Source organism: Salmo salar, chromosome 23, assembly GCF_965601325.2.
Source record: "Salmo salar chromosome 23, fSalSal1, whole genome shotgun sequence".
Classification (NCBI taxonomy): Eukaryota; Metazoa; Chordata; class Actinopteri; order Salmoniformes; family Salmonidae; genus Salmo; species Salmo salar.
Genome location: NC_138313.1, coordinates 29,791,609 through 29,818,579, shown reverse-complemented (window position 1 = coordinate 29,818,579; position 26,971 = coordinate 29,791,609). Strand labels below are relative to the sequence as shown.

The window sequence follows — 26,971 nt, the reverse complement described above, 5'->3', positions numbered from 1 at the left end:
TAGGCACTATAGTATTGCCAGCCTAATCTCGCGAGTTGATAGGCTTGAAGTCTTAAACCGCGCTGTGTTCCAGGCGGCCCAAACTGCTGCATATACCCTGACTCTGCTTGCACTGAACGCTAGAGAAGTGACACAATTTCCCTAGTTAATATTGCCTACTAACATTAATTTCTTTTAACTAAATATGCAGGTTTAAAAAAAATATAGTTGTGTATTTATTTTAAGAAAGGCTTTAATGTTTATGGTTTGGTACATTGGTGCAAGGATTGTGCTTTTTTTGCGAATGCGCTTTTTTACATCTAGACGTTCCGCTAGCGGAACACCTGCTCCAATATCCAATGATAGGCGTGGCGCGAATTACAAAATCCTCAAAAATAAAAAAACTTCAATTTTTCAAACATATGACTATTTCACAGCATTTTAAAGACAAGACTCTCCTTTATCTAACCACACTGTCCGATTTCAAAAAGGCTTTACAGCGAAAGCAAAACATTAGATTGTGTCAGCAGAGTACCAAGCCAGAAATAATCAGACACCCATTTTTCAAGCTAGCATATAATGTCACAAAAAACAAAACCACAGCTAAATGCAGCACTAACCTTTGATGATCTTCATCAGATGACAACCCTAGGACATTATGTTATACAATGCATGCATGTTTTGTTCAATCAAGTTCATATTTATATCAAAAAACAGCTTTTTACATTAGCATGTGACGTTCAGAACTAGCATACCCCCCGCAAACATCCAGTGAATTTACTAAATTACTCACGATAAACGTTCACAAAAAACATAATTATTTTAAGAATTATTATACAGAACTCCTCTATGCACTCGATATGTCCGATTTTAAAATAGCTTTTCGGTGAAAGCACATTTTGCAATATTCTCAGTAGATAGCCCAGCCATCACGGCTAGCCATTTAGACACCGACCAAGTTTAGCCCTGATCAAACTCCGATTTACTATTACAAAAGTTTCATTACCTTTGTTGTCTTCGTCAGAATGCACTCCCAGGACTGCTACTTCAATAACAAATGTTGGTTTGGTCCAAAATAATCCATCGTTATATCCGAATAGCGGCGTTTTGTTCGTGCGTTCCAGACACTATCCGAAATGGTAAAGAAGGGTCGTGCGCATGGCGCAATTCGTGACAAAAAAATTCTAAATATTCCATTACCGTACTTCGAAGCATGTCAACCGCTGTTTAAAATCAATTTTTATGCCATTTTTCTCGTAGAAAAGCGATAATATTCCGACCGGGAATTTCCTTTTCGGCAAACAGAGGAAAAAATCACAAAGACGGGGGCGGCCAGGTCACGCGCCTAAGCCCAGAGTACCTTGATCGGCCACTTGAGAAAGGCGATAATGTGTTTCAGCCTGGGGCTGGGATGACGACATTCAGGTTTTTCACGGGCTCTGAGCGCCTATGGACGACGTAGGAAGTGTCACGTTAGAGCAGAGATCCTTAGTAAAAGATAGAGATGGCAAAGAAGTTCCAGAAATGGTCAGACAGGCCACTTCCTGTAAAGGAATCTCTCAGGTTTTGACCTGCCATTTGAGTTCTGTTATACTCACAGACACCATTCAAACACTTTTAGAAACTTTAGGGTGTTTTCTATCCATATATAATAAGTATATGCATATTCTAGTTACTGGGTAGGATTAGTAACCAGATTAAATCGGGTACGTTTTTTATCCAGCCGTGAAAATACTGCCCCCTAGCCATAAGAGGTTAAATCATCACCCGTTTGGCGAAGTTGAAGTAGGCTGTGATTTGATGATAAATTAACAGGCACCGCATTGATTATATGCAACTCAGGACAAGCTAGTTAGACTAGTAATATCATCAACCATGTGTAGTTAACTAGTGATTATGTTAAGATTGATTGTTTTTTATGAGATAAGTTTAATGCTAGCTAGCAACTTACCTTGGCTCTTTGCAGCCACAAGGTCCTTTTGATGCTGCACTCGCGTAACAGGTGGACAGCCTGCCACGCAGTCTCCTCATGGGTTGCAATGTAATCGGCCATAATCGGCGTAAAAAAAATGCCGATTACCGATTGTTATGAAAACTTGAAATCGGCCCTAATTAATCGGCCACTGTAGGGACGATGTTGTCGATGCACTTATTGATGAAGGCAGTGACTGAGGTGGTATACTCCTCAATGCCATTGGATGAATCCCAGAACATATTCCAGTCTGTGCTAGCTAAACAGTCCTGTAGAGTAGCATCTGCGTCATCTGACCCCTAGCGTATTGAGCGAGTCACTTGTACTCCCTGCTTTAGTTGTTGCTTGTAAGCAGGATTCAGCTGGAGCTTTATACGCATCTCTGTGTGTGGTGTTAAGGTGGTCTAGAGTTTTTTTTCCCTCTGTATGCATATTTGACATGCTGTAGAAATGAGGTAAAACAGATTCAAGTTTGCCTGCATTAAAGTCCCCGGCCACTAGGAGCGCCGCTTTTGGATGAGCATTTTCTTGTTTGCTAATGGCCTTATACAGCTGGTTGAGTCTTAGTGCCAGCGTCGGTTTGTGGTGGTAAATAGATGGCTACGAAAAATATAAATAAAAATGTTCTGGGTAGATGGTGTGGTCTACAGCTTATCATGAGGTACTCTACCTCAGGCGAGCAATACCTCGAGACTACCTTAATATTAGACATTGCGCACCAGCTGTTATTGACGAATAGACACACACCCCCACACCTCGTCTTACCGCACGTAGTTGTTCTGTCCTGTCGATGCACAGAAAACCTAGCCAACTGTATATCATCTGTCGTCGTTCAGCCACATATTACAGTTTTTAATGTCCCATTGGTACGTAGGATAGTCTCAAACGGAGCTCATCCAGTTTATTCTCCAGTGATTGCACATTGGCCAATAGAACGGATGGTGGAGGCGGGTCACCGTCGAATTCTCACAAGGCACCCTGATCTGTGTCTACTGTATTTCCTTATTTTCTTCATGCGAATAACAGGAATTTGGGCCTTGTCCATGAAACAACATTATATCCTTCGTGTCAGACTCATTAAAGAAAAAATCTTTGTCTAGTTCGAGGTGAGTAATTGCTTTTCAGATATCCAGAAGCTCATGTCGTTCATAAGAGACGGTAGCATCAACGTTATGTACAAAATAAGTTACAAACAATGCAAAAAAACACACAAAATAACACAATTGATTAGGAGTCTGTAAAACGGCAGCCATCCCATCCGGCGCCATTCTTCTATTAGTAACTGCCAAAATAAAGGTAACACCAACATAAAGTGTCTTAGTAGGGCGTTAGGCCACCACGAGTGAGAACAGCTTCAATGCACCTTGGCATAGATTTTACAAGTGTCTGGAACTCTATTAGAGGGATGCGACACCATTCTTTCACTAGAAATTCCATGATTTGGTGTTTTGTTGATGGTGGTGGAGAACGCTGTCTGAGGCGCCACTCCAGAATCTCCCATAAGTGTTCAATTGGGTAGGGATCTGGTGACTGAGATGGCTATGGCATATGGTTTACATTGTTTTCATGCTTATCAAACCATTCAATGATCACTCGTGCCCTGTGGATGGGGGCATTGTCATCTCATGGGGCATAGCCATGGTAACCAAAATAATGGCCAAAATAATGGCCTGCCCAGCATTTTTATACATGACCCTAAGCATGGTGGGATGTTAATTGCTTATTTAACTCAGGAACCATACATTTGTGGAAGCATCTGCTTTTAATACACTTTGTATCCCTCATTTACACAAGTATTTTTGGCAATTACCTGTATATGTCATCTGGTTGTTTTTATATATGAGTCTTTGGAATGGCCCGTTCTCCAGTGTAGTTTTCAGCTGTGCACCTCCATGCTCTTTGAGTTGATCCCACTGTGTCCTCTAACATAATCAATATCTCTGTTCTATGACTGAGCTCATCTCTATTCTCTCCGGTTAAGCTCTTCTCTGGCTGTAGTCTGACAGACACTGGTCTGATGTGTTGCTCAGAGACAGTCAGAGAGAGGGGGAGAGGTGATATGTGATAACCAGTGGGCTGCCTCCTCCACCTCTGGGGTCCTGAGGGCCCGAGGCCATGTGATGGCATGTAGGTCAGTGTAATGAATTGGTGGTAATAATGAGATATCATCCTCTCTCTTTCTTATTACTGTGGGTTCTAGGGAAGCAGAGGAGCCTGCACAGCTATTTTTAGATCCTTAAGAGATGGATTACTCCACAGGTTACAGAGACCAGTAGCAATCCATTATGGACCATTTTCAGTTTATCAGATACAATGCCCATCACAGTTGTGCTGTTTTGCTGTATGAACAAAATACAGACAGAACAAAATAAATGTATGGAAATATAGTTTGTGTGTAATGTGGATAAATCCCTAAACATGTCCTCTCTTCTGTCTTGCGTCTGTGTAGGTGAGCACCTTCGGATCTGTCCCCAGGGGTACACCTGCTGTACCAGTGCCATGGAGGAGACCCTCTCCAACCTGAGTCGCAGGGAGTTTGAGGGCCTGGTCAGAGAGGCTGGACGCTCGCTACAGGCCTCTCTCAACGCACAGTACAGGAGCTTCGACAGTGAGTAGCAGCCTCCCAGAATGCATACACTCCTCTATACTGACAATACAAACACGCACGCACACACACACGTATTTGCGTGCGATCTTTGAGTTCAAGAACTGGATGCCCTTGATGATGTCCTTGACTTGTTCTGAGAATTTTAAAGACTGCAATCTTTAACACATCACTGATAAACTCTATTTATAAACTAATCAATATAGTCCTGAGGCTCCAGCTACAGGACCACTGTGGCCCAAAGGATATGGTGCCCCGATGACAGCAGCTGATAACGCCTGAAACACGGTTGTTTGCTCAGGGAAATAAATCCCCCACAAAGTAATCTGGACCTCCATCCATCCATCTGATTAACATAAGATTAGAACAGGAACTGGGGATGATGGCATGGAGTCATATTTCCTGCTTTGATGGGCCCTAGCTGTCATCAGAGTGGCATAGACAGAGAGCAGTAGACACAGAGACAGGGAGGAGATTGCGGGCGGCTGGGAGAGTGACTTATGAATGGTTGTGGTAATGAGTCATGGAACCTAGCAGACACCGTCTGACAGGTTGGTGGGGATGGGGGGAGCAGGGAGCCCTCCCTCCATCTCTCCTCCTCCTATCCACTGCCACAGGCTGGGATGCTGGCAATGCTAATGGACATTTGAAAGAATAAAAAAAGGAAGGAAAGAGGAGAGGGTATGGTGGTATGAGTCAGGCAGTGTGTGTCAGATGGGGAGTTCCAGTTCCTTTTTCTCCTGCTTTCTGCACTTTCTGGACTGCTGGGCTGCTCTGCTTTACGGAGCGAGATGAAATAAGTGTGACTGATGTGGCAGAGTTAGCCTAGCAACAGGAGGAAGGTTTGGGCCACACAAGAACACTATCACACACACAGGGGCTGGTCTGGCAGAACAGTATAGAGCTAGTCCAGCTGCATACAGTACATTTCCCTCACCCCAAAACCCACAACCCCTTTTCATCCCCCTCAACATCAGGAGGTTACAACCACAGAGACAGCGGAAAGTCAGATGTTGATGAGGATGAAGCAATGCAACAAAGAGGAATGAGCAGGAGAGCTATAGCTACATGAAGCAGCAATAGAGAGAGGAGGAAATGGAAGTGTGCAGGTGATGTTTCAAGCCCATTTGATATGACTAGTAGTAGCAGTAGGAGCAGTAGAAACAGAAGGAACAGAAGGACGCGGAGAGCAGTGACGGTAAGAGCTACATGGCCATCTGGTTGTGTTCAGGGTTGTCGGGCGTGGGCCCTGGACTTACTCAACTAAATGCAGGTTTTTACTGCTTCTCCACAGCAGCAGCACTCCCAGGCCCCACCCAGGCCCTCCCCTCTCCTCCAGCATGAAAACCTCAGATTAGAGGGAGAGTCAGCCCATCTTAACCCTCTTTCTATGGGGGTCAGCTCCAGCAGCAGGCAGCAGCCCAGTCAGTGTGTCAGCAGAATGAGAGGATACAGAGATGTATTACATTTCCCACTGACACTGTAACTCTCAATATATGCTGCTTTATTGCAAGGCTCAATAAGGAGGTATATGGGGCAATGACATTGTCCTTTGTTGATTTTGTTGTTTTGTTTTTCTCTTCTCCTCTCGCTATACACTCTTTGGAAAACGGTGCTATCTAAAACCTGAAAGGGAACCAAAAGAGTTCTACCTGAAACCAAGAAGGGTTCTTCAAAGGGTTTTCCTATGTGGACAGCCGAAGAACCCTTTTTGGTTCCAGGTAGAACCCTTTTTTGTTCCGGGTAGATCCCTTTTTTGGTTCCGGGTAGAACTCATTTGTTTCCATGTCGAACCCTTTCCACAGAGGGTTCTACATGAAACCTAAAAGGGTTCTACCTGGAACCAAAAAGGGTTCTCCTATGGGGACAGCCGAATAACCCTTTTGGAACCCTTTTTTCTAAGAGTGTACCCGCACAGTGCTGTGAACTGAACAGCAGCTGAAAAAGTGCTCTACAGTTCTACAGATAAATTCACAGGTTCTCACAGTGTCTATAGCTCATTTGTCAGGACAGCTAGAGCACTCCTCCTTGTATGTCACAATCAGTGCCCTAGTCTTTTGGGGGCCTCAATCAAAACCTTGCAGGCAAAACATTTTAGTGGCCCCCCTTTTGAAGGCGGAGAGGATTTTTTTTTTTTTGTAAATTACCTGACAATCTACACATTTTGTCATGGGGCTCAGAGAAAATGTTGCAGTTTTAAAACAAGTTTGCTGCTATTCTACATATTATGCCATGGGGTGGAGAGACACTTTTGCCGTTTTCAAGCAAATTTCCTGCAATTCTACACATTTTGCCCTGACTTATGCCAAGATAATATGATATCTGAGTAAGAGTGACAAACAAAATCAATGGGTGCCCCCTGGAGGTCAGGGCACCTGGGCACGTGCCCTTTGTGCCCGGTCGATATTCGACCATGATTACAACCACGATTACCACAAGTTACTACAAGATAGCTGGCTAGATTAATTTACCTATCTAAAAAATGGTAGCTGACATGGGCTAATTGATTGATTGTCAGTGACAACCATAACAAGAGAAAAACTGCTGATGCTATATTATTCTAACTCTCAACAGTAAGTTGAGACCCTGACTGAGTTCATAAAATATACAGTACCAGTCAAAAGTTTGGACACACCTACTCATTCAAGGGTTTTTCTTTATTTTGACAATTTTCTACATTGTAGAATAATAATGAAGACATCAAAACTATGAAATAACACATATGGAATCATGTAGTAACCAAAAAAGTGTTAAACAAATCAAAATATATTTTATATTTGAGATTCTTCAAAGTAGCCACCCTTTGCCTTGATGACAGCTTTGCACACTCTTGGCATTCTCTCAACCAGCTTCACTAGCAGCCACCATTAACTGGCCAGCTTCCCCTGGAATGCTTTTCCAATAGACTTGAAGGAGTTCACACATATTGTTGGCTGCTTTTCCTTCACTCTGCAGTCCAACTCATTCCAAACCATCTCAATTGCGTTGAGGTCTGGTGATTGTGGAGGTCAAGTCATCTGATGCAACACTCCATCACTCTCCTTCTTGGTCAAATAGCCCTTACACAGCCTGAAGGTGTGTTGGGTCATTGTCCTGTTGAAAAACAAATGATAGTCCCACTAAGCGCAAACCAGATGGGATGGCGTATCGCTGCAGAATGCAATGGTAGCCATGCTGGTTAAGTGTACTTTGAATTCTAAATAAATCACAGACGGTGTCACCATCAAAGCACCCCCACACCATCACACCTCCTCCTCCATGCTTCACGGTGGGAACCACACATGCGGAGATCATCCATTCACCTACTCTGCGTCTCACAAAGACACGGTGGTTTGAAACAAAAAATCTCAAATTTGGACTCATCAGACCAAAGGACCGATTTCCACCGGCCTAATGTCCATTGCTTGTCTTTCTTAGCCCAAGCAAGTCTCTTCTTCTGATTGGTGTCCTTTAGTAGTGTTTTTTTTTTGCAACATGTCTATTCCATGTTGCTTCAATGTAATTTAATTGAAATGATGTGGAAACAACGTTGATTCAACCAGTGTGTGCCCAGTGGGTAGTGCTTTGAATCTCTAATACAGTAGACCTGTACAGTAGACCTGACAGGTGCCGAAGGCCAGTAAGTGCTATTTCTCTTCACAGACAGGTGGTGATGGAGCCAATGTTGTTATGGCTGGAAGCTGGAGACCAACCAGGTGTGTGTGTGTGTGTGTGTGTGTGTGTGTGTGTGTGTGTGTGTGTGTGTGTGTGTGTGTGTGTGTGTGTGTGTGTGTGTGTGTGTGTGTGTGTGTGTGAGAGAGGGAGAGATTTTTGGTCTTGGTCAACTGGGCACATTAGACTCAACAGAGAGGATGTCCTGCAGTTTTAATGAAACACACACCTGCATCTCCAGGTAGGCGCAGGTGACCATGCGTGTGAATGAGCCTGATCACCCTTTTGTAGACTAGACCAAAGAGCTTTGGAGGCCTGTCTCTTTCATAGTCTCTTCCGTGTTTGATTGGTCGGTTGCCTCAAGTTCCTCAAGTAAAGAAATGTATCTCACTCTACGCTCCCTCGGCCCTGTTTGTGGTCTGGCAAAGGCATTGATAGGTGCTGCTCCTGTCCTATAAATACAACTGACTAGTCCAGTATTTGACTCCTCGTCCCTCTCTCCTCTCTCCTCAGCATACTTCACAGACCTCCTGAATAGCTCAGAGCGCTCCCTCCAGGAGTCCTTCCTGGCCAAACTGAGCTCCCTCTACTCCAAGAACGCCCCTGTGTTCCAGGACCTGTACACTGACCTGCGTCGCTACTACCGTGGCTCCGCTGTCAACCTGGAGGAGACGCTCAACGACTTCTGGGCACGGCTGCTGGAGCGCCTGTTCAAGGCCTCAGCCCTCCCACAGTACACCCTCACTGATGACTACCTGGAGTGTGTGGCCAAGCAGACGGAGACCCTGCGGCCCTTTGGGGACGTTCCACGCGACCTCAAGTCCAAGGTCACCCGGGCCTTGGTGGCGGCGCGGTCATTCGTCCAGAGTCTGACCGTCAGTGGAGAGGTGGTCCGCAAAGTCTCCCAGGTACTGTTGTTGTCGAGACCTGTGCTGTTTCACGTGCTGTTGCCTCTGATAAACATGGCTGTGCTTTTTATACCTGAGATTACCACCTCACATCTGCCACACCGTTAACCATTAACCACCATACACACACATTACTCACATCCTACAGCACACACTGAAACCCTCTCAACCAGTTCAAATTGGGATTTTTATGAGTTAGTGTCTTGTGTAAATGTGTCACAAAAAAGTAAAGTGCCTGGATGAGACTATGTAATTTTCACCCACAGGCAATATTTAACCTTGGTTACCCTGGTGAAAACATATGAATACTGTGGATAGATAAAGCACACTAGGGGCTTGTCTCAGTAGGGGCGTGTCTCAGTAGGGGCGTGTCTCAGTAGGGGCATGTCTCAGTAGGGGCGTGTCTCAGTAGGGGCATGTCTCAGTAGTGGCGTGTCTCAGTAAGGGTGTGTAAAAAGCTGCTGTGCATTGCCTGTAGCACTCCCTTCTATAGCCATGAAATGCTTTGAAAGGCTGGTCATGGCTCACATCAACACCATCATCCCAGACACTCTGGACCCACTCCAATTTACATACCGCCCCAACTCATCCACAGAGGAGGCAATCTCTATTGCACTCCACACTGCCCTCACCCACCTGGACAAAATGAATACCTATGTAAGAATGCTGTTCATTGACTACTGTAGCGGGGTGCGTAATTGGCGGCAGAGAAGTCAGGCGCAGGAGAGCAGAACTGGGTAATAACCGGAGATTTATTAAGCAAAACCAACGGCATCCAGAACAACAAGATAAATGGGCACAAAAATAACCCGTCGTGAGCTCACGGGGAAAGTGCACAAGCACTACAATAAACAATCCCACACAAAGACATGGGGGGAACATACACAACAAGTATATGAGGGAATTGAAACCAGGTGTGTGGAAAAACAAGACAAAACAAATGGAAAATGAAAAGTGGATCGATGATAGCTAGAAGACCGGCAACGCCAACTGCCGAGCGCCGCCCGAACAAGGAAAGGACCCGACCTCGGCGGAAGTCGTGACAACTACAGCTCAGCTACCTCAATTACCTCGTACCCCTGTACATCGACTCGGTACTGGTACTCCTTATATAAATGGGAAAAAAAGAGATAAATATGCACATTGAACTTATCAGGTGCAGGACAAAAGAACGACTAAGATCCAACTCAGATCAAAACTTTGTGTTTATTGTGCGTCTGATTAAATCCCCATGGGAGCATACCAGAGTTGCGGACATTCCTCTTTTCTACTCCCTATATATATGGCCATTTTATTTTATTCCATATTGTTATTCGTTATTCACTGGATATTTATTCCTCGTACCACGATTTTGTAAAAAAAAAAAATCTTTATCTTTAACTCTGCATAGTTGGAAAAGGACCCCTAAGTAAGCATTTCACTGTTAGTCTATACCTGTTGTTTACAAGGCATGTGAAAAATAAAATATGATTTTATTTGACTGAGGGGCAGATGAATAATGTAGCTAGGCTAGATTAACATCTGTTCCCCATCAGAAGTGAATTACAGAGAGGTCTGGCCTTCCTGTCCCTGTTCCTACAGCCACTGTCTACTTGCTGAATACTTGGCCATTCTACTTTTTCTCTTCAACCATGGCTTTAAGTAGGGTAACAGTGGGACACTTCTCTGTCTCAGCAGTGGATGTATGCCAACTTTTTGATGCTCTTAGTGGTAAAAAGAGTTTCAAAAGGTGATTCCTGGCACACTCTTGGAGAGAGGAAGGAGCCTTTGAAAAACATGAAGGTTTTAAGTTAATGTGAATGTTACATTATTATGAAAGTACTTTAAGTCTACACATGTAATGTCATGTCTAATGTGTGATCTGTTGTGTTTTTTTAAAGTGGATTGACGTGTATTTGTACATTACATATCGAACATACACAAGCTGTTTACACAAACACCACAGAGGCCAATAGCCACTTGCAGGAATCCAGTGGACTCTCACTCCCTTCTTGCTTAAAATAACCACCATTTCAAACCACTCTTTATGTTGGCACAAAGAGGCCGGAGTCTGGCCCATTTTAAATACAGACTGTGTTTCCAGTACATGACACCACAAGCTTTACCACCTTTAAATAGAACACAGGGAGAGGGAGATATAGAGGAGGAGGTATAGAGAGATCGATGAACGTGAGTGTATGAGAGAGAGAGAGTTTGAGTAAAGTGAGAGGATCTGAGTGAGAGGATCTGAGTGAGAGAGAGAGAGAGAGAGAGAGAGAGAGAGAGCATGCAGATGGAAGAAATCCTTTGAGCTATGGTTGATTATTGTTATTACTGCCAGTGATGGTGACTGCTGTAACAGTGAGGCATCATGGCGTCTGTCCCATCATTGATCTTAATTTAGCAGCCACCAATAACTGGCCTCTGCTCTGCTCCACTCCCCCTCCTGTTGTGTCACACTGTAGGAGATCTCACACTGGGATGTCACAATCAATCGGTGACTGTTGGACGTGTTAGGAAGCCGGCTGTCTGTTTACATTAAGCCCTGTTAATGTGTCCCTGTGAAGTCTGGTAATACAAGGACCGGTTGTAATGATGCCTCTTTAATCTTGTTATCTGATCAGTTTGCTTGTAAAGTTCTTAATGGTGTCAAACTCTAGACATCCACATTAAGGAGCTAAATTTGAAACTGCAATCTGGGAAAATTACATGATCCTCCTCTGAATGCGAGATTGTCCTTGGAAATGATGGCCGACTCTTTTGACCACAAACATCTACACAACATAGGCCTAGAAATCAATTTCTTTATCCACTATCTAACCACTATCATGTATTAGCTGCATGGTAGTGTTGCGATTCCATATCACATAATACTCTTAATCATAATCAATACATGATAATCAAGATTATAATACATATTATAACCACACATGCAATGAGGGTGAACTTCTGTCTCTGTATTGGAGATGGTGTACGCATTCAGAGACCTGTGTACAAAATGGCAGTGCTGGAGGGAACCAGTCAGAACATCAGGGGAGGAAAGATGTCTCTAAGTGAGCTTTACTGGGCTTTTCATCGGTCTTCGCACTGACAAGTGTAACGGCCCTTATCGCTGGAGCACAGCTATGCACAGTTGACTTGATACATATAGAGACCTAAGAAGTAGCAAGGAACAACTCTCAACTCTACACAGGCGCCAGTCATCATGCCTGAGTGAAAATAGAATTTAGAATAGCAGTTCTTTTACAAAAAATAACCTTCCCATTCCAACTCGCTGTATTACTCATAACTCCTCACAGTTGAAGTCAAAATTGAAAAGATGCAAAGCTCATTGATGATGATGATGATGATTTGTCTTTTCCTCCAGGTACCTCTCAGCCCAGAGTGTACCCGTGCCATGATGAAGCTGGTGTACTGTCCTCACTGTAGAGGCCTGGCCTCAGTCAAGCCCTGTGCCAACTACTGCAGAAACGTCATGAAGGGATGCCTCGCCAACCAGGCCGACCTCGACACCGAGTGGCAGAACCTCATCGGTGAGAGACACATGTCCGCCCGACTGCAAGGACACGTACGCACACATAAACACACACGCGCGAACACGCACGCACGCACGCACACACACACATAGCAAATATAAGCACACACTCAGTCTTTCCCCTGGTTTATCTCCTGTCTCTGTTTGTCCAGACACCATGCTGCAGGTGGCATCTAGTTTCAGTTCTGACCCCAGTGTGGACGTGGTCATCTACTCCATCCCCCTCCGTATCTTAGGCGCCATCCTCTACATGCAGGAGAACACAGAGGTCTTCACCAGCAAGGTCCGTTCAACCAGCACCAAATGCTGACTAAACCTTTACTCCCACGCTCTATGCTATTTTACATGTGTTTGAGTCTCAGATGTGTGTGTCTAAAGGTGTGTGTTTTACTGTGTGTTTGGTGGTAGGTGTTTCAGGCCTGTGGGACCCCCAGGGTGGCAGGCACACAAAGTTCAGGGTCTGAGGAGAGAAAGAAGAGAGTTAACCCCGCCGGCACCACAATGGAGTACAAACCCAGCCCCACTGCAGGGGCCCAGCTGGAGATGCAGGTGTGTGTTTCATTAAAACTGCAGGACATCCTCTCTGTTGAGTCTAATGTGCCCAGTAGACCAAGAATAGCTCTCTCTCTCTCTCTCTCTCTCTCTCTCTCTCTCTCTCTCTGTGTGTGTGTGTGTGTGTGTACATGCGTGTTTTGTTTTGACTAGTTTGTCATTTCTCTCCTAGATATCTGATGTGTCCAGTAAGCTGCGGGAGATGCAGCAGTACTGGGTCCAGCTGCCAGCTGCTCTGTGCAGTAGTAAAGTGGCAGCAGGAGCAGCTAGTGATGACAAGTGCTGGAATGGCATGACCAAGGCCAGGTATAGTGAGCACCTGTCCTGTAGTTTAGCTGTCTGGCATAGACAGACTGTTGACACATTGTCAACAGGAATATGCAGCATACCATCCCATGGTATACTATCCCGCTTCAAATGTCTGAGAACATCTGTACTATGTTGGATGTGGATTGCTCAGGTAACCCTGAGATGCCCTTTAGAATGAGGGTGAACATGCTAACCATTCACAGTGCTATAGACACAACACTGCCTATTTGTCATGCAACACTCTCTCTGGTTAGAGTGAATCTCAAAGACCCTCTGTAAACGAAATACATTATTGAGCAGTTTACCTCCCCCTCTGCAGAGCCACAACTCCTCCCTTATTGGATTGAGATTGGGCAATTTGATTTATGGAGGACTGTTTACTCTGAATAATGTCAGACTGTGTCATAAAAAATGTATGTACTTGTGGGTTCATGGGCGTGTTTGTGTTAGCGTTAAAGCAGCATTGGACGCTGATATAAAAGTGTGTGTGCGTGTGTGTGTGATGCTGAAATATTGAAATATGTGACAGGCCATGTCATAAAAATGCAACTCCAAGGCAATGGGCCCATTAGTAATGCATGTAGCTAGGGCTGTGGCGGTCATGAAATTCTGTCAGCCGGTGATTGTCAAGCAAATAACTGCCAGTCTCACGGTAACTGACTGTTAATTAACATAAACACATTTAGCATCTCCTGGCTTCCATGCATAGCCTACAAGCCACTGATGCAGATCTTTGGAACATCTACATTTTAGTAATATAGCCTACACCATCACAATAAATCCATTATTTATTTTAGACAGTTCTAAAGAAACATGATATGAAGAAAATGTAGTCTATTTTAGAAGAACAGAGTAGCATACTCTGAGTTGTCCTTATGTTAGGCCCTATACGTATATGCCCTATACGTTTACACTGTCTCGGTGAGTGAGTTTATTAGGAAGTGCATTGGAGATGTTGTACCCACTGTGACTATTAAAACCTTACCTAACCAGAAACTGTGGATTGATGGCAGCATTCGCGCAAAACTGAAAGCAAGGACCACCGCATTTAATCATGGCAAGGCGACTGGAAACATGACCGAATACAAACAGTGTAGCTATTCCCGCCGCAAGGTAATCAAACAAGCAAAGTGTCAGTATAGAGACAAAGTAGAGTCGCAATTCAACGGCTCAAACACGAGACGTATGTGGCAGGGTCTACAGTCAATCACGGATTACAAAAATAACTTCTTTGCGCGCTTTGAGGACAATACAGTACCACCGACATGGCCCTTTACCAAAGACTGCGGGCTCTCCTTCAACGTGGCCGACATGAGTAAAACATTTAAACGTGTTAACCTTCGCAAGGCTGCCGGCCCAGACTGCATCCCTAGCCGCATCCTCAGAGCATGCGCAGACCAGCTGGCTGGTGTGTTTATGGACATATTCAATCAATCCCTCTCCTAGTCATCACACTGCACACTGCCCTATCCCGTCTGGACAAGAGGAATACCTATGCAAGAATGCTGTTCATTGACTACAGCTCAGTATTCAACACCATAGGACCCTCAAAACTCATCATTAAGCTTGAGACCCTGGGTCTCGACTCCGCCCTGTGCAACTGGGTCCTGGACTTTCTGACTGTTAAACAGCCATCACTAACATAGGGTTAGTGCTGCCAACATACAGACTCAAATCTCTAGCCACTTTAATAAATGGATTTAATAATGGTATCACTAGTCACTTTAAATAATGGCCCTTTTAATGATGTTTACATATCCATCCTCTTACATTGTGTGTATAAGGTAGTCGTTGTGAATTTGTTAGATTACTTGTTAGATATTACTGCACTGTCGGAACTTGATGCACAAGCATTTCGCTACACTCGCATTAACATCTGCTAACCATGTGTATGTGACAAATGGAATTTGATTTGTTCTGGCTATGCCATATGGCTGTGGGCTACACTAGTTAATTTAGCAGACGAGATTTTCTTAGAACTCAAACCCGGAAGCTTATAATAAATCCTGCTATGCCCTCCGACGAACCATCAAACAGGCAAAGTGCCAATACAGGACTAAGATTGAATTGTACTACACCGGCTCCAACGCTCGTCGGCTGTGGCAGGGCCTACAAACTGACTACAATGGGAAGCACAGCCGCGAACTGCCCAGTGACACGAGTCTACCAGACGAGCTAAATCACTTCTATGCTCAGCTGTTCCGGACAACTGTGTGATCACGTTCTCCGTAGCCGACGTGAGTAAGACCTTTAAACAGGTCAACATTCACAAGGCTGCTGGGCCACGGATTACCAGGACGTATGCTCCAGGCATGTGCTGACCAACTGGCAGGTGTCTTCACTGGCATTTTCAACATTTCCCTGATTGAGTCTGTAATACCAACATGTTTCAAGCAGACCACCATAGTCCCTGTGCCAAAGAACACTAAGGTAACCTGCCTAAATGACTACAGACCCGTAGCACTCACGCCCGTAGCCATGAAGTGCTTTGAAAGGCTGGTAATGGCTCACATTAACACCATTATCCCAGAAACCCTAGACCCTCTCTAATTTGCATACTGCTCAAACAGATCCACAGATGATGCAATCTTTATTGCATTCCACACTGCCATTTCCCACCTGGACAAAAGGAACACCTACATGAGAATGCTATTCATTGACTACAGCGCAGCGTTCAACACCATAGTGTCCTCAAAGCTCATCACTAAGCTAAGGATCCTGGGACTAAACACCTCCCTCTGCAACTGGATCCTGGACTTCCTGACGGGCTGCCCCAGGTGGTGAGGGTAGGTAGCAACACATCTGCCATGCTGATCCTCAACACTGGAGCCCCTCAGGGGTGCGTGCTCAGTCCCCTCCTGTACTCCCTGTTCACCCACGACTGCATGGCCAGGCACAACTCCAACACAATCATTAAGTTTGCAGATGACACAACAGTGGTAGGCCTGATCACCGACAACAACAAGACAGCCTATAGGGAGGAGGTCAGAGACCTGGCCCGGGTGGTGCCAGAATAACAACCTATCCCTCAACGTAATCAAGACAAAGGAGATGATTGTGGACTACAGGAAAAGGAGGACCGAGCACGCCCCCATTCTCATCGACGGGGCTGTAGTGGAGCAGGTTGAGAGCTTCAAGTTCCTTGGTGTCTACATCACCAACAAACTAGAATGGTCCAAACACACCAAGACAGTCGTGAAGAGGGCACGACAAAACCTATTCCCCCTCAGGAAACTAAAAAGATTTGGAATGGGTCCTCAGATCCTCAAAAGGTTATACAGCTGCACCATCGAGAGCATCCTGACTGGTTGCATCACTGCTTGGTACGGCAACTGCTCGGCCTCCGACTGCAAGGCATTTCAGAGGGTAATGCGTACGGCCTAGTACATCACTGGGGCTAAGCTGCCTGCCATCCAGGACCTCTACACCAGGCGGTGTCAGAGGAAGGCCCTAAAAATTGTCAAAGACCCTAGCCACCCTAGTCATAGACTGTTCTCTCTGCTACCACATGGCAAGCGGTACCGGAGCGTCAAGTCTAGGACTAAAAGCCTTCTCAACAGCTTTTACCCATAAGCTATAAGACTCCTCAACAGGTAATCAAATGGCTACCCGGACTATTTGCATGAGTGTGTGGTTTTTCCATCCAGTACTGTGACCACAGCAATATAGTCCAGTGGATGAGAAGAGACCCAAGAGGAAGACGGGATAGAGATGATAAGGAGAGACTAAGATAGATGGACAGACACATATAAAGGCTGAAAAATCAATAACTGGTGAAATCGATAGACTAAATCCCTGAAAGAAAATTGATTTTGTCCAAACATAAATACCTACAAATTAGAACAGAAAAAGACAACATAACCCACAAAAACCTACTTGCCATACAACTCCATCATTGTCCAAATTCACATTACAATAATGTACAGCAGGAGGCCTAGTCTAAAATCTTTGTCATCCTAATGCAATGTAGTACCACAGAAATCCACAGTAGTACCAAATGTGTTGTCTGTGAAGTGACGTGTTGATGTGTACTGTGTCCAGGTATCTTCTTGAAGTGATGGGCGATGGCCTGGCCAGCCAGATCAACAACCCAGAAGTGGAAATCGACATCACCAAGCCAGACATGACTATCCGCCAGCAGATCATGCAGCTGAAGATCATGACCAACCGGCTGAGGAACGCCCTCAACGGCAATGATGTGGACTTCCAGGATGCCAGTGAGTGGCGGGCGGGAGAGGAGAGGGGGAGGAGGGTTGAGAGAAGAGGGAGGAAGGGCCGAGAGTATAGTAGACAGGGCGAGAGAGTATGAGGTATTGGGTTTGGGGATGGGGGGTATTGGATATGCAGGTTAGAGTTGGGAGTGTATCAGAAACATGTTGAACTGCTTGGTCTCACTGATATCCTAATTTCAATTAACCAATGCCTTTCCCTTGTCTCCAGGTGATGACGTCAGTGGTTCAGGAAGTGGAATGTGTACAGGCGAGTCGTGTGCCCGTAATGGACCTCGTGTCATTGTGCCCAAAGCAGACAGCACCAGATACTACAATCATCCTGAGAACAAGAAGGTGAAGGGCACAGGAACCCAAACCCACCCCTCCATCCTCCTCCTCCTGCTCTCATTGGCCACACTGCTGCGCAGGCGATAATGGACCGGTGGTGCATCCAGTCGAGACTGTGTTTTGGAGTAGGGCTCTGAGATGGAATAGAAGAGAGAAAAAAGGGGGATGGGTGGGTAACTTTGCCAAATAGGAAAGGATTGTTATTGAATTAATGGACTACCTTTCATTTTAATGAGAGAAACACAAAGAAATTTCCTATTCATTTTTTCTTGTTTTGATTTTTTTTAATGTGGCAAGTAGAGCTGGTCTTTGGCTTCTTTTTATTGTTTCTATGCTTGGGTGGTGAACAAGGATGGTTCACATGCTAGATGCAATGTTTGGATGGCACAAGCTTGTTAGCGATCATGCCATTCTAATGTAAAGTCAATGTGACCTTGTTGCAATGTTCTAACAATGACAGTGATGTTGTGAGAGCACTGTGAGAGACGGTTTGGTGTGAATCTTCAGTGTGCTAATCCAATGCATTTGTTTTTCATATCAATCACAGTGACAGGGAATTTGGATCTCTCAAGTATATTAAATCAAAAAGAATGGTTTCTTGTACTTGTAATATACTTGCATCAATAGCACATTAACACAGCACCATTGACAAACTTCACTTGAGAGGGCATCTGTGAAAGCAGTATAACTATATACCTGACCTCTACTGAAGGACTGTAGAAAACCACTTTTGTCAGACTAGGCCTATAAGCCTCTCGCTGTGCCTGATATTTTCATTTATCCATCTGGTCTTAAAACTTGTAAAAGACACCATTCTGTTAGCAGTCAGGTGATAATGCGCAGTTCACTTAGCCAGAAACACACAGCATTTACACATGCCGAAAGGAGTCCAACACACACATGCAGATATTTTCACAAGAACAATTTCAATCATAGTGTACCAGTTGTGACATGATGATGGAGACCTTGGTTAGTATTGTTCACTCAACACATCCTAGCTACCTGTCCACCAAAAAATAAGACGGGTCCACCTTTTTGTACATATTTTCTATGTCTCATAATATAATGTAATCTATGGTCATTAACCCAAGCTTAGGGGTCTGAACCTTCCCCACCTGCCATCTACACAGTTGACTACAGCTGGATGTGGAGTGGGAATGCCTTGACTAAAACGCAGTCACACGTTCTCCAAACATTGCTGGAATGTGAGATTGTAATGAGATTGTAATAAGGTGCAGTCAGTGATGTAAGTGCATTGTTGGAGCTGGCTCATGTTTCCTCCGTCACACACAGGAGGACCATTTCAAAGTGTCTGTGTGTGTACAGTTACAAGTCTCATAGCAGAGAATAAATCTGATGTAGTGACAAATTGTGTATGTATGGCCAATGGTGATTAAATGTTCATATGTTGGGGTTGAGTAATTTAAGACATCCAGACAGTACGTGGATGTTAGAATGGGGAAGATCTGGTGACACAGTGTCCGTTAATGTAACGCAGTGTAGGTGTCAATGTACTGGTGTACGGTATGTAAGTGTGTGAATGCTTGTCTTTGACTTTGTGTAAAACTGTGTGTGTGACTGTTTGACTGACTGCATATAGGCACAGTATGAATGGATGCATGTAAAATGCATGCTTTAAGACTGTGTGAATACAGCGTCTGATTTCCCAGGAAAGAAGCATTGAAAACAGAGCTAAATGAAACGGAAACAATGGACTGAGAGCATGAATACTGCTTTCCAGTCTTGTTTACCATCCCCTAAATTTGCACCGCACCTTGTTTGTCCTTCAACACAGGCCCATGAGACTGCATGTTTCTTCCTTAACCTGCTTTTCATATGGTACCCAGGCACATTCAGTAGAGAGATATTGTGTTCTTAATTTCCCTTACTTTAATTGAGGTGGGAAGAAGATTAACACAACACAGGCCCATTCCCTGTTACCTGCAGATTCTTATAGCTCTTAATTTAAACTCTTTGTGCTGTAAACCTAACACTGGGCTCCTCAGTGCAGATCCCGGGGCCAACGAATGCTGAGCAATCGATGAGCAGGCCCTGTCTCAATGCACAATCAGAATCAGCACAATGCAAAATCAATGGCTGAGAAGCGCCATGTTGAAGTGCTGATTGATTTGGATACAGATACAGACTGGCTGATTACCATAAGTGTGTGGTGCAGATCTGGGTAGAAATACGTGTATTTGAGTAATTGTAATTTAAATACTTTTTCTGTGTATTTGAGTATTTTCAAATACACAGCCCAAAACAATTGCTTTTGAGTATTTGAATGGTTATTTGTAAAAACCAAATAGTTGACCAAATTGCATTTGAAAGTATTTTCCAAATGCCTTTTAACATAGGTATATCAAATATTATTTTAAATACCTATGATAAAGGCATGGGAGTGTATTCGAGTCATGTATTTGAGTATTTTCAAATACTTTCCAAGTATATTTCTAAATACATTCCAATAATCAAATACTGTTTTTTTTTATATATATATAATTTAGTCTGAATACTTTTTTGGAAAAGTATTGAAAAGTAATCAAAATACTTGAAGTAGTATTTGAACCCAGGTCTGGTGTGAATGTGTTTTTATGTGTCAGGGTGTGAATGAGTTTATGTATTTGGAATAAATGGATGAAAAGAAAAACAGGGTCCCCAAGTATTTTGTGAATACGTTTAGTTGTCCAACTACAGTGGGAGGCATAAGTACAATGTGACAATTTGAAAAAGTGTCCAAGTGATAAAAAAAATAAAAATACATTTGCAACAATGCCGAGGTGAAAATATGTCGACGCGCTGTCGTTTTTCCCCCTAGATTGTGTCAGTTATTATAAACGTGATGACAAAGATGCCTGACTGACTGTTCTTTTTAACGGCTACTTGAGATAATAGAGTCAAGAGTCAACAGTACTAGGATGCTGTCCATACAATGTTTAATTATCATTAGCTTATCTTCCTGCACATTATCATGTCTCTCAAATCATCTGGCACACAATTTCACATGAAATCAAGTCAACACACTCCATGTTTCTAGAGAAATTCTACTCCCAAAGTGCTTTAATATAGCAGAATCTGTCTCTGTGTAGCTGTCAGATGATGCTGTAGTTCTTTTTCAGGTTTTCAAAGTGTCTCTGAGAGTTTCTGGGCCAGGCTGAGCTGGCCCGTCATGGTTTTGACCCCGGCTCGTAAGTATCGTCTTTGAGCGTCCGGATCCTGAGGGCACTTGTTGCTTTTGGCTTTCATCACAGAGCTGTTTGGGTCATTGGGCTAAGCCGCGGACACAAACACAGAGCCATGCTTATTCCCAATCTCTCTAGCATCTAATGGGTCGTGACTGGCAGACTATCTTATCACATCAGAAAGACTTTCACTTTCTATTCAGTACTTTGAGATAATGTCCTGCAGTGAAGATGGTTCCTTATCCTACTCTGATCCTACCCTATACTAACCCTCTTGCCAGCTTCTCCTTGAACCTCTCAAGATTCTGATGTTACCTCTGGTTTGTTCAGCCATTCCTATGGGAAAAATCAATGGGGAAAGAATAGGGTTTTGGAAGAAACATAGAAAATAAGGTCTGAGGTTTACACAGGCTTAGGAGATCTTGTATGTTTTGTTCATTGAGATAAATTGACGTTAACTGATGAACATTTAGTGAATTCTGGAGAATTTGTTATAAAAAAAAGCACATAAATCACAAACGCTTCATAATTCATAAAGGTCATGTTAACGGACTGCTACTATCTCTTGGAACAAAACATATAAGATCTCCTAAGCCTGTGACAACCTCAGACCTTATTTTCTGTCTTTCTTCAAAACTCTTCTCATGTACATGCAATAACAATGCCTTTGCTTCCATCTAGTGACTAAAACTTGTATAGCTTTAAATGTGTAATTTACTAGTCTGAACTCGTACAGTAGCCTACTACAAGGGGTCACACACTTGTTGTAGTCTAGTAGGTCAGGGTTTCCCAAACTGGGCCTGGGGCCCCCCCTGGGTGCACGTTTGGGTTTTTGCACTATCACTACACAGCTGATTCAAATAATAAAAGCTTGATAATGAGTTGGTTATTTTAATCGGCTGTGCAGTGCTAGGGCAAAACCAAAACGTGCACCCACCCATATGGGGGGGCAGGACCAAGTTTGGGAGAACCTGGCCTACTAGACTACAACAAGTGTATGAACCCCCCCCACGCTCATCCAAGTCAATTCATCCCAGCCTGACTGTGTGTGATGTCCCAAATAGCTCCTCTCAAGGATGTGCTCCCTATCTGGAACCTTTCATGCCCCCCAGCATTACTTCCAGCTCCTCTCCCTCCCACCTTTCAAAGCACTTCATGGCTACAGACGTGAGTGCTACGGGGTGGTAGTCATTTAGGCAGGTTACCTTGGCGTTCTTGGGCACAGGGACTACGATGGTCTGCATGAAACATGTAGTTAAAGTGGCTTGCGAAAGTTTTCACCATCCTTTGCATTTTTTTATATTTTGTTGCCCTACAACCTGGAATTGAAATGGATTTTCGGGGGGTTTGTATCATTTGACTTACACAACATGCCTACTACTTTTGTCACGTCCTGACCAGTATAAGGGGTTATCTGTTATTGTAGTTTGGTCAGGACGTGGCAGGGGTGTGTTTGTTTTGTGTTGTCGGGGTTTTTGGGTTGTGTTCTATGTTTTGTAATTCTATGTTCTATTTTCTATTTTTTCTATTTCTATGTCTAGTTTATTGTTTTGACCTTCAATTGGAGGCAGCTGTTCCTCGTTGCCTCTAATTGAAGGTCCTATTTAGTAGGGGTTTTTGTGGGTAGTTGTTCTTTGTATAGCCTAATAGCCTTACAGGACTGTTTCGTCGTTGTTTTTGTATACGTGTTTATTTTTGTTTTCCTTCAATAAAAAAAAGATGAGTATACATATTCCCGCTGCGTTTTGGTCCAATCCCTACGACACCCGTGACAACTTTGAAGATGCAAAATATTTTTGATTCTGAAACAAACAAGAAATGTGACAAAAAAACAGAACTTGAGCGTGCATAACTATTCACCCCCCCCCCCCCCCCCCCCCCAAAGTCAATACTTTGTAGTGCCATCTTTTGCAGCAATTACAGCTTCAAGTCTCTTGGGGTATGGCTCTATAAGCTTGGCACATCTAGCCACTGGGATTGTTGACCATTCTTCAAGGCAAAGCTGCTCCAGCTCCTTCAAGTTGGATGGGTTCCGCTGGTGTGCAGCAATCTTTAAGTCATACCACAGATTCTCAATTGGATTGAGGTCTGTGCTTTGACTAGGCCATTCCAAGACATTTAAATATTTCCCCTTTAACCACTTGAGTGTTGCTTTATCAGTATGCTTAGGGTCATTGTCCTGCTGGAAGGTGAACCTTCGTCCCAGTCTCAAATCTCTGTAAGACTGAAACAAGTTTCCCACAAGAATTTCCCTGTATTTAGCGCCATCCATCATTCCTTCAATTCTCACCAGTTTCAAAGTCCCTGTTGATGAAAAACATCCCCACAGCACGATGCTGCCACCCCCCATGCTTCCCTGTGGGGATGGTATTCTCGGGGTGATGAGATGTGTTGGGTTTGCACCAGACATAGCGTATTCCTTGATGGCCAAAAAGCTACATTTGACCAGAGTACCTTCTTCCATGTGATTGGGGAGTCTCCCACATGTCTTTTGGCGATCACCAAATGTGTTTGATAATTATTTTCTTTAAGCAATGGCTTTTTTTCTTGCCACTCTTCCATAAAGCCCAGCTCTGTGGAGTGTACGGCTTAAAGTGGTCCTATGGACAGATACTCCAATCTCCACTGTGGAGCTTTGCAGCTCCTTCAGGGCTATCTTTGGTCTCTTTGTTGCCTATGAATAATGCCCTTCTTGCCTGGTCTGTGAGTTTTGGTGGGCGGCCCTCTCTTGGCAGGTTTGTTGTGGTGCCATATTCTTTCCATTTTTTTTATAATGGATTTAATGACGCTCCGTGGGATGTTCAAAGTTTCTGAAATGTATTTATAACCCAACCCTGATCTGTACTTCTCCACAACTTTGTCCCTGACCTGTATGGAGAGCTCCTTGGTCTTCATGGTTCCGCTTGCCTGGTGGTGCCCCTTGCTTAGTGGTGTTGCAGACTCTGGGGCCTTTCAGAACAGGTGTATATATACTGAAATCATGTGACAGTTCATGTGACACTTAGATTGCACACAGGTGGACTTTATTTAACTAATTATGTGATTTCTGAAGGTATTTGGTTGCAGCAGATCTTATTTAGGGGCTTCATAGCAAAGGGGGTGAATACATATGCACGCACCACTTTTCCGTTTTAAAGTTTTAGTAATTTTTTGAAACAAGTAATTTTTTTATTTCACTTCACCAATTTGGACTATTTTGTGTATGTCCATTACATGAACTCCAAATAAAAATCCATTTAAATTACAGGTTGTAATGCAACAAAATATGAAAAACGCCAAGGGGGATGAGTACTTTTGCAAGGCACTGTAGTTAGAGGATGCAGCGCTCCAGGGAATGTTTCCAATACTCCTTGAAAACCGAGGTGGTTTCTTTTATTGGGCGACTGCTCCCAGGAGTGTTGCTGTTTACCCTTTATATCCTGGATCATGCAAACATTTAGACCTGCAACTTTTCCAATAAAGTGTTTTTCTATGAATTACAGCTGCCAACACATTTGAAAATATAATGTGACATTGAGAGAATAATTATGTATCTGATTTTATCTTGTTTGTAGGTCCAGCCTGAATAATGGAGAGTAACAAGGATTCTACTTTTTGCGTAAGTTCCTGTATACAAGTCCATCAGAGCAGAACCTGTGTGTGTGTGTGTGTGTGTGTGTGCTCTTTTTCATGCTCATCTGCCACATTTTTCATGCACATCTGTAAGGATATACTTTACCTAAGCCCCATCTTCACTTGAGCCCAGATTCACATACAACATGTAGGTTGGCTTGAATTAGTGCATAGTGTCTCAGGTATACATGTAAACTGAACTGCAACGTGGAACACGTGTCAGTGCAGTGGTGCTGGCCTGTTTCTTGTTGTCCAATGTCATCAGATGACTTATTTTTTCAAATGGGGCTCTACACTTCACAGTATGTTCTTTTTGAGTTGGTCCATGAACTCCAAAAGGGTCAACTAATATTTACTTTCACAGGACAATGTCCTCCACGGACTTGCTGTTCAAATACACAACCAGTGTAATTTAGTTTCATCATTATATTACGGATGCTGAGATGAGAGTGAAATCACCAGAAAGTAGGTGATATAGAGAGTAATAGTAAGATAGTCACTGAAAGAGAATAATGCTGCTCAGAAGCATCACTTCTTGCCTCCCATCTTCAGCAACTATAGACAACCTGTTCTCAGTGGCCAGGGCAGGCAGCTTGGTTCCTGATATCTCTCTGGATGACACACTGCAAAGCTTCCTATCCCTGGACTCAAGTGCTGCTCTCGAACAACATTGTGCAGACATTCAGCAACACTTGTCTGCTGAACAACTCACTGTTTTCAACCAGGACCTGACGTCTTTATTGGGAGGGAGCACAAATGTGGCCTTGGGGGGTGTGGGTGTTGTGGCACTAGCCCTGTCTCTACTCTTTGATGTCTTAGCCCACAAGGCAAAAAGGCATGGGGACAGCAAGAATGCTATGGACCCTACCAAAATGATCTTTGGAATCAGCAATTCCTCAAGAATTGGGTCCCTCATCAGTGAATACCTGAAGCTGGTCCCTGAGATAGCCAATGATATGAACAAGATGGCGGAGGTGACAGAGCTCTATGACCAGTACCTGAAGTATGAGCTGATTGACCATTTTGAGAGGATGACGAACAAGAAACGCATGGGGTCAGTGGCCATGAAACAGTGGCTGTGTGGGGCATCTTTCCACCTGCACATGAGGATTCATGAGATCCGCTTGGGCTCCGTTCCACGAGGCTCAGCAGAAGCACTGCGTCTCTCCTACAAGACTGCGTTCACAAGCCTGGTCAAGCTCTATACAGCCCACCTACGCAAAAATATCCAGGAGACACCACCGGAGCCAGGAGCCAACAGCATGCCAGGACTCCTGGTCATTGAGCCCCACAAGAACGTCACACACAGAGTTCAACACAGTCCCTGTGAGTCCAAGGTCATTGGAGACGCTCTGCTGACCCGGATCATTGCTGCTCAGGAGATTGAAGCGAGCAAAGACTTCTTTCTGCAGTCTGAACATGACTTTTATAAACTGATCAACCAACGGGAAGGTTTTGAATTGCAGAAAAGTAATTCATAGTCAAAAAGAATAGTCAATCATGACTGTAATTAAGGTGATTTAATGTTAGCTGCAATCTGAAAAGTAATGGAATAAAAGTTCATTTAAAGGGTGTAGTGGTAGTATCAACGGTAGCGGTGAATTTTATATTTTGGGATGGCTAGATTAAGAATGCATTGTGTAACCAGACGCTGAGTCTGTGTCAGCGTAAATGTATGTACTGTTTGTGTCTGCACTGAAGTCAGCATCAGTCAATGACCTGATTTTTCATTGGCTGAAAGATTAGCCGACATCTAATAACCCTAGATTCCGCTATTTGGTTATTAGATGTTTGTCCTAGCCGGGACAATGTCCTTCAGACTCTGAGCCCATCATGCATTTAAATAAACAGGTAGTATTTGACAAAGTCTTAGGAAAGAGGAGCGTGTGAGACAGACAGCACAGCCCAAACATGGGTAACAAAGCATGCAGTCCATCTTCAGAAACTATAAACTGTCTGTTTGAGGTAGCCAGCCATGCAGGCATCGTTCCTGACATCTCCCTGGACAGAACCCTCACCAACTTCCTATCCCGCAACTCCACTGCTGCTCTGGAACATCAATATGCAGCCATCCAGCAGAACATGTCGGCTGAGCAACTAACAGCCTTTAACCAGGATCTGACGTCTG

General features: G+C 44.0%; 1 protein-coding gene across 1 annotated transcript in view; it reads left to right on the top strand.

Moving 5' to 3' along the window:
* LOC106584349 (glypican-1) overlaps positions 1 to 20,838 on the top strand; it is a 72,595-nt gene extending 51,757 nt beyond the window's left edge. The window contains exons 2-9 of the mRNA XM_014169561.3: positions 4,401 to 4,559; positions 8,721 to 9,115; positions 12,462 to 12,627; positions 12,782 to 12,912; positions 13,038 to 13,178; positions 13,354 to 13,487; positions 17,532 to 17,707; positions 17,931 to 20,838. Coding sequence (XP_014025036.1) covers positions 4,401 to 4,559; positions 8,721 to 9,115; positions 12,462 to 12,627; positions 12,782 to 12,912; positions 13,038 to 13,178; positions 13,354 to 13,487; positions 17,532 to 17,707; positions 17,931 to 18,136 — 1,508 coding nt within the window. The 3' untranslated portion in view covers positions 18,137 to 20,838. The remainder of the gene's footprint in view (positions 1 to 4,400; positions 4,560 to 8,720; positions 9,116 to 12,461; positions 12,628 to 12,781; positions 12,913 to 13,037; positions 13,179 to 13,353; positions 13,488 to 17,531; positions 17,708 to 17,930) is intronic.
* Positions 20,839 to 26,971: the final 6,133 nt, after the last annotated feature.